The sequence below is a fragment of the Ooceraea biroi genome, chromosome 7 (genome assembly GCF_003672135.1).
Source record: "Ooceraea biroi isolate clonal line C1 chromosome 7, Obir_v5.4, whole genome shotgun sequence".
Classification (NCBI taxonomy): domain Eukaryota; kingdom Metazoa; phylum Arthropoda; class Insecta; order Hymenoptera; family Formicidae; genus Ooceraea; species Ooceraea biroi.
Genome location: NC_039512.1, coordinates 12,035,182 through 12,043,100, shown reverse-complemented (window position 1 = coordinate 12,043,100; position 7,919 = coordinate 12,035,182). Strand labels below are relative to the sequence as shown.

At 37.4% G+C, this 7,919-nt stretch overlaps 1 protein-coding gene across 2 annotated transcripts; it reads right to left on the bottom strand.

Annotated features, from left to right (window-relative positions):
- Window positions 1-54: 54 nt before the first annotated feature.
- On the bottom strand, window positions 55-6,676 carry LOC105279790 (ubiquitin carboxyl-terminal hydrolase 45). Of its 2 annotated transcripts, none has more exons than XM_011339813.2 (13): window positions 6,406-6,676; window positions 5,439-5,575; window positions 5,160-5,347; window positions 4,903-5,065; window positions 4,634-4,801; window positions 4,325-4,546; window positions 3,832-4,094; window positions 3,530-3,750; window positions 2,901-3,402; window positions 2,422-2,719; window positions 2,031-2,300; window positions 1,664-1,845; window positions 55-1,291 (listed from the first exon to the last, which is right to left on the bottom strand). In XM_011339813.2, exons 1-13 carry the CDS (start codon window positions 6,488-6,490, stop codon window positions 1,219-1,221), a joined length of 2,772 nt encoding a protein of 923 aa, XP_011338115.1. In that variant the 5' UTR covers window positions 6,491-6,676; the 3' UTR covers window positions 55-1,218. The 2 variants fall into 2 exon arrangements, with proteins under 2 accessions (XP_011338115.1, XP_011338116.1); XM_011339814.2 differs by having other exon boundaries at window positions 5,439-5,572.
- Window positions 6,677-7,919: the final 1,243 nt, after the last annotated feature.

Sequence of the window (7,919 nt, the reverse complement as noted above, 5' to 3'; positions counted from 1 at the left end):
AAGCATAACGAAGTTAAAGAAAAAGGGATGTATGAAGAGACAAAGACATCCATCATCGCAATAAGTTTATTATAAATGCAATCACGTGTACATCGTTACGTTACGTTAAGAACGCAATGGAGGTGGTTTCTCTTTTGGCTCGTTTGATCATAACACACGCACAGCAGAGATTTCCTTCGTAATAGCATATTTTGAATACAGTAAACACTAATATCACAGTTCGCATACAAATAATTGTTTAATACCAACGACCATTGTGGGTTTTTTTCATATTTCTATGAATACGTAACGCAACGTAAATATATTCTCTTTAAAAAATGCACGTAAAATATTACAAATAATCATAAAACAATTGTAATCATGATAAGTTGTTTTCAACGTCGAACATGATCATCTAGTATTTATCATAGTCGAAGTACGCTATTGAAAGAATTCTCTTCTCGTGGCGTTTCATCAATATCAAATATTCGCTCCAATTTATAAATTACGCCTATCGCGCCTTACAAGGCTTCGAGCTCTCTCAACCTCAACTTGCACATAAAATGATATATACGTAAAATATAATAATATATAACTTATAAGTGTCCTATTGTTACGAGCATTTCACATTCCATATCATAAATTGATTGCAAGAAAATAACACGCTACGAACCAAAATTACTTTGTGATAGAAGTACGCTTTTTATTATACATTTATTCTTTCCATTTTTATCAAACATGTTAATTTTTTTACAGTTTCTTTCAAGCAGACCCATTAAAGTCAGGACAATTTCGTTCTTGCCAATATGTTATTCGATTAAAAAAGAAGAAAATGTCGCAAAGTAACCTCGGTTTCGCTTTCGATGCTCAAAATTTCGCAAAACTTCGATAAATCTGAAAATTCAGATTTTACACACACAAACTATTTCCTTTTACAAAAATTACTAAAAAAAAGGGAGACCCTTCACTCGCGGTTTTGTCACTGCCTGACCGTAAGAAACAGTTCAATTTGCGATATCTCTAATAGATTGCAACGTTCTTGTGAATGTACATATAATCAAGTATATCATACTAGTTACATCTGATCGTACATTTGATAACGCGCGATATGATATACTAAACATTGCATGAAGAACCTGATTAAAAGTTCGTTTTATTTCTTTCGTTCTCGAAATCGAAAGTGAACGAACGCGATTCTCATAATTTTCGAGTCTGTTTCGCTTCGCTTCCTCTGAGGAATCAGAGAATTCTCTCGTAGAATAAGAGATATGCTTGACTCTGCAGCACTGTGTTCTCATCTACTTCCGATACTCTGCAAGAGAAACAGATAAGAATTTATGAAAACTGAATACAATAATAAAGAACAAGTGTAGAGAACTGTTTCTTTATACTTACTTTACATTATAAGTATAAAGAAAAAAAGCACATTTTCTTTGTATCATATTAAACGAAATAATGAGTAAAAAGGATTGGAAACTTTTTATTACATCTTCTTAATAAGACGTTTTACATAACGTTTTCAATATCGTAAACACAAGATTTTTCTTTAAAAGCAGATAAGAATTTTTGTCGTTAATTTTACAAATTTTCAGTTTATAAGATTAACTTTCGATAAATTATCGATAACTTATCGATAAATTATGATCGTTCTCTAACGAATTTGGTGTAATAATAAGCAACTTACCGAGAATCCGACACATAATACCATCTTCCTGGTGGTGGTTCTACAACGGACGTAGCTTTCGTTGACGCTTCCTCTCCCTCCGTATCCGAGCTCGAGCTACTCGATTCCTCGCCCGTTTTCGGATTCTTATCTTTGGGAAGGAAATTCCAGCGCGGATCATCTGGCGATAACGGCAGTCTCGTCTAATAACAAAAAATTTTTAATTATTATTATTTCATTATTAATATTGAAAAATGCATTTCCTTTCTTTGTTATACAACGAAAACGTTTTTGTTATTAATATAAATGTCCTATATTGTTATATACGTAATCTCGAATATTCTAATTCAACAGTTTTAAGTTTGGTAATGCTGCGAACGTAACCTACCTTAACATAAGCAACATAGTGACCACCATGAACAGTCCCACTGTGTTCAACAACTCCGTAGAGCGCATAAACTCGAGGCTTCTTGTGGCCCTTGCAGATCGGCGCCAAATCCAACAACATTGGGAACGATACATGCTTGAGAACCTTACGGAAGCCGACTCTCTGTGTTTGGAACCTCTTGAGATGCAGTATTAACACTGGAGGTACCTCGGAGATAAGGTACTGTTTGGTGCTCGATGTACACACCATCTTCGACGAGCTCTGCTGAGTCTGGAAACATAAAAGTGTAATGGATTATCGACTTCGGCTCGCGCAAACAAATTGATCTTCAGTATTTCTTGCAGTCAATTCATTCGCACAAAATGCTGCTTTTCTCTCTCTCATAAATTACCTTTTTCTCGCGAGCTGTGCACGCTTCGCACACGACTTTGTTGCTTCCCGTCATAAGTTCTAGCGCGGTAAATTGATTTAAGCACGATTCCACCGAACACTCGCCCTCCTTGGTTGCGTAACGGCTGGGTGACTGGTGTCCGGCGATCCCTAGTCGGGACATTCCAGCCATTATATCGCCAACTTCATTGCACAGATCCTGCTCCTCAGGATCGTCCCCGTTGGAAGTGCCGTTATTGTACTTCCTTCTGTTACACTTGGACAGAGCGGTCGTCATCCATGCCTCGACACCGTCCAATCTAAGGAAATGCCACGTCCAGTTCAACACAAGTTGTAAAAACACAAAGTAATTTTTCACAATCTTGAACAGTTCAAGCATGGGAGTTTCAACAGAGAGTCTGATCTCAAAATTTTAGAAACAAAAAACGCTACTAGATAATCTAGATATGTTCCGAACGCCTCAACGTTTAAATATCCGACCTTTCCCCAGTTTCATCACCGTTCACGGGGCTAACGGGGCTCTCCTTGGAGGCGGCCGAGCTGCTCAAACTCGCAGTGGACACCTCGGAGTTCGTAATGTCGGAGTTGACGATCATGGAGGTGGACAACGCCGCGGCGGCTGACGCTTCGTTCTCGGAGCTGGCTGCGCCAACGTTCCTGTCAGTCTTCTCGGACGGCATCCTGATTTGAGTCAAGTCCGTCATCGACACGTCAGTTGGACTAGGACTAGTTAAGGTGTTAATGCTCGCTGGGTGTCTAACTTGTGCTGGGTCCAGATTGCTGTCCGGATTACCGTCCTCCAGACTGGCTGTGTTAGCGACGTCATTGTTAAGATCATTGCTCGGTTGAAGGTGAAGGTGATCGGCGGGAGAGATCGGACTGGCAACGGCGGAAGCTTTTTCCGAGCTGTAACCAGACTCCCCGACTTCCGGATGAGAGTTGTCCACCTCAATGTTGTCTTCCACGTCGGCATCGCTTTCTTCTGCAAGTAAAATTTCTTCCGTATCACTTACGCAAAAGCTAACTTAAGAATTATAAATTATTCTCTGTGGTAATTGGTAATCAAAAAATAAGTAGATGATGTTGTTAAGCAGATAAACATGTTGTACCTGACTTCAGAACGTTGTCGTTATTTTCTACCGTAGGATTATTCGATTCCGTTAATGCAGAATTCGAGTTGCTATAATCCTCGTGCTTTTTGTTCTTTCGGTTCTTTCTGGCTGCCTTCTTCTCCTTCTTCAGTTGCTTCCACGGTATATCGGTGGCTTGATAATCGCGTTGCTGAATGTTCATCATGTCAAAGGTATCCTCGAACTCATTATTCTTCCTTCTACGAACAAAAAACGACAGCATGTTGTATTATAAAATTAATAAAATTATCATGCATATTAAAACATAATGTTTTCTTTACTTTAAGAGCGGAGGTTGCGGTTTATCCGCCGTGACGGGCAGACTCAAATCCAGAAACGGTTCCGTACGTTGCGACGAATGATGGCAGTCCAGACACTCTAGAGTCGACACTAACACTCCGCGGAATACCGCTTCTGGCCCAAGCAATCGCGTGCTGGCTTGATTACCATAGAATTTAACGCGAGATTTCAAACCCGTCTCGACGCAGTCTGGCTTGGTTTTCTCGCTTAGACCGACTTCCTTTAGAATTATGCTCTGATATCTCTGCAAATAGCAGTATAAAATATTTCAATTTTTCTATATTATTTAAATTTTTATAAATCTTGATATTATTGTACGTGAAATGTATCAAGTAAGCTTATAGTAATCTAAATTATAAATAATATTGACATCACTTCAAGTGTGAAACATTATTAGGAGGTAAAATTAATCATTAGCATTACCAGGAAACATTTAGAATTTAGAAAAATAAGCAAGAGAATTTTTCCGCTTACTCGAAGATCCTCATTGCGCACGATTTCCAGCAAATGACGAAGAAACTCGTGCGAGTCGTGCTGACCTCCATCCACGCACTGCGTAGTCTTTTTCCTGAGTTTGCAAAGAAGATTCAAAGGCGTGTACGTCTGATGACCATTGGTGTTCTGCATCTTTGATAGAGTCTCACACAGGATCGATGTGAAACTGCCCCATCGTTCTAAGGTACCTTCGATTGGCGGCTACGAATGGGGTAAAATAAAAATAAATGTAGAAATAAAATAAAGAGGTGTACACAAAATTATTTACTAATAGATAGTCGAACGTACCAGTTCTACTTCCTCTTCGGCATTGACAGGCTTGTGTTTTCCACCTGGCAAGACGAACTTTTGCCCAGGCAAACGCAAATCGTCCAACACCTTTACCAGATAAGGGGTCTGCGCTAGACACTGGAGTACGGCGTTGAAGAAACAAGTATTTCCTAAGTTGGCTAAACCCTGCAGCGGTTAAACAACGTATCACATATATAATATTAAAGAAATCTAGAGAGAGTATTAAAAATGAACTTGGATAAAAAGGACAATAGATTATCACGTACACCAACTTTGGGAAGATTGTTTAACATTTTATGCTTCTCTTTCTCTTGTACATCAACTACGATCTCTTTTTGGCACTGAGTCGCTGGCGTTTTCGACTGCTGAGGTACTTGCGGCATAGTGACACACTTCTTGATGAACTCCACAGTCTCCAACAACTTCTTCCTGCCAGGAAAGAGAAGCGAAACGATAGATATATTTGTGAATGTAAGAACAGATATTTTTATATAATATAATTTATTGTAACATGTTAACACACCTGCTACTAGGGTGAACTTCAGCTTCGCACTGGTAACACCAAACATTCCAATGATGAGTGTCCGTCACCATGCAATGGCTGTCGCTGTGAGGTTTCCTATAATGCTCCAAGGCATGCTGTTCCTGCTCCTTGCCGCAACCTTGTTCGCCGCATTGAAGACAGATCCACAGCGGTCTGGAGACGGTGTACTGCACATTCAAACAACTTGGAGTTAGATCTCAATATTATTATATCTCAATATTTGAAATGTGTTTCAACAAAATGGCATGTTTTATTTACTGTCTCCTCTGTATCTTTAGAATCCACTTCCAGTTTCTTGCACATAGAACACTCGCTCACTATGCTAGCTTTCTTTAGGTTCTTCTTCACTTTGTTCAGGTTGATGGCTTTTACTATATGCTGACATTTTACACCTGCTAACAGTTAAAATTGAGATCACGATATAAAATCAAGTAGAATATTATAGAATTTTATGGAAGAGAACTTTACGTGTATCTTAAGCTTTATCTTTATTTTACAGACCAAAAATATTAAAATTTTTTAAATTATGCAGCATGGATAAGATAAGATAAGACCTAAAAATCTGACACAATGTAGAGTATCACTGTATCTCTAAGGGAAAATTACAGAATATTTCACAAAATATTCACAAAGCACATCTTTCTGTCTTACAATTTCAAGCTAGAATGAATGGACTTTCAAAGTAACATAATTTAGTCAAACGTAATCCTAAGTCTGTTGAGCATGAAGTTTCTTTGTCCTGCATGGCAATGGATATTCCATAAATAATTTAAATGTGTCACACGTTGTTACTAAATTATGAATGTACTTTTACATACTCAAATGCTGAGAAGTCCTAGTTCTCAGAGAGTTTAGAATTTGTACTTTGAATGCATACATGAATTATACAGTAGCTAGCATCGGATATTAAAATGTTGACGTTTTTAAATTTTAAATTTCTAGATTCTTTTGAATATTTTAAAAAATCTATTATAAAATTCTTTTTTTTTATACTTTTCTGAGTATCTATACTTTTAAATTTTCAATTTGTTCAATTGTTTTCTTTAATCTGAGATTGCAAGAAATACAAGAAAAATTAGAAATCCAAGAATTAGAGGATTTAGAATGTACAGCAAAAAGGTTAAGAACCTGAGAAGTAATGACAATGACGTACGAAAAGGCCTCTGAATTTTGGAAGGCAGTGACCTATAAAGGTAGATGCTCTATTTGGGTCTACGTTTCTAACCTGTGCTCGTTTCCTCGCAGGACTCGGTGGAGGCTTCACTGACATCCGGATTCGCGTCTGGCTGTCTGTTCCGTTTCTTACTCATCTTGCAGCGTTACCTGTAAACGTTCTCGTCAATTGCGTGCACACGTACGTGCCTGCCGCACTAAGGATCACTCCTTTCGTCAGCTAAATCCTGACGTTCGCGTGCGTAAAAAAAACATGTGGAAACTCCGTCGCGTGCATGTAGCACAATGACGCACACTTGTGCACACTACTGCTGTTTCTCGCAAGACCATAGAAGAAAAATTAGTTAGACTACTCTCTTGAACGCGATGACTCGCTTCATCCAATCAGCGTGCGGACGGGCTCTGCTGTCGCCAAGAAGAGAGGCGCTGTAACAGCATTCGTCGCTGGTGCCATTTATTCGTGAGAATCGGACATTAAGTTCGGTACCTAATATAATTTTATATTTTATTTGAGTATCTGTATATAAAAAAATTCTTACAAAATTTATGAGATCTAAAAATAATGCCAACTACGGAGAAAAGTATAGGAAAAAGAATATTTTCTTATAGTATTCATGTATTATACTATATATTTTGCTGCAAACAGAATATTCATGTATAAAATAGTAATTATACTTTTAACAGTTTCATAAGCGTGAGACGTACGATATATGCATATATATTTGCACATATATGCATATTAAATTTTAAAATTCATCTTTTTTACTACTCTTCAAATAAAGATACAAAGTCCAAAGTATTTAAAAATTTTTTATTCTGTAGATAAATCTTCTGTAATACGCCTCCAACTTCAAGTTTCAAAGTTCGCAGCAATTCGCACCGTATAAATTAAACATGTTAATCGTTGTAGAACGTTGCAAATATTTTTCAATTCAGATATGAGTTCTCTAGGTTATGTATAGCTGCATACGTCATTTTATGCCAGACATTTATATTGTCGACTGTGACAGCACAATAATTGCAGGATTATTATTAAAAGAAAAGTGTATTTTGTTCAAAAATGCAGTACTCTTAAATTCTTTATTTGGGAATTCCAAAAGTGGAACGAATAAGCAACGAAAGAAGAAGCGAGACCTTCGGATGCCTAGGATAAAAATAACTACGCACGCGTTTTTTTATAGTCTTCCACCCAGGGACGTGTGATGTATAGCAAACCATTGGTCTGTTTCTTTATCGTTGCACTGCTGAACTTGTGCAATAAGTTAGAGTGAGAAAAAATATACTCTTCTCACTTTAACGCTTTGTTGATGTCGCACATGTGAAATATGAAAATAACTTTTTCACGATCTTCTTTAATAAAATATTTTATTAATTATTAATTTGATATTTAAGGTGATATTATGAATAATTTAAATATTCCAGCTTGAAAAGAGTTCTTTGAAAATATTCCAAGTGAATTATTATTTTTCTAAGTACGAGTGTGAAGTCACACAGTTCATTCACGTCCAATCACGTGCAATCGCGCCATCGATGACGCATTACGCATGCGCAATGGCCATCGTCTAT

Bases quoted from the DNA above. Each gene is read 5' to 3' on its own strand.
- LOC105279790 (XM_011339813.2), bottom strand. From the start codon at position 6,490: ATGAGTAAGAAACGGAACAGACAGCCAGACGCGAATCCGGATGTCAGT. The intron at 4,547-4,633 runs GTACGTTCGACT...CCCCATTCGTAG, and splicing joins CCGAAGAGGAAGTAGAACTG to CCGCCAATCGAAGGTACCTT. The intron at 1,292-1,663 runs GTAAGTTGCTTA...TTTCTCTTGCAG, and splicing joins TATTATGTGTCGGATTCTCG to AGTATCGGAAGTAGATGAGA.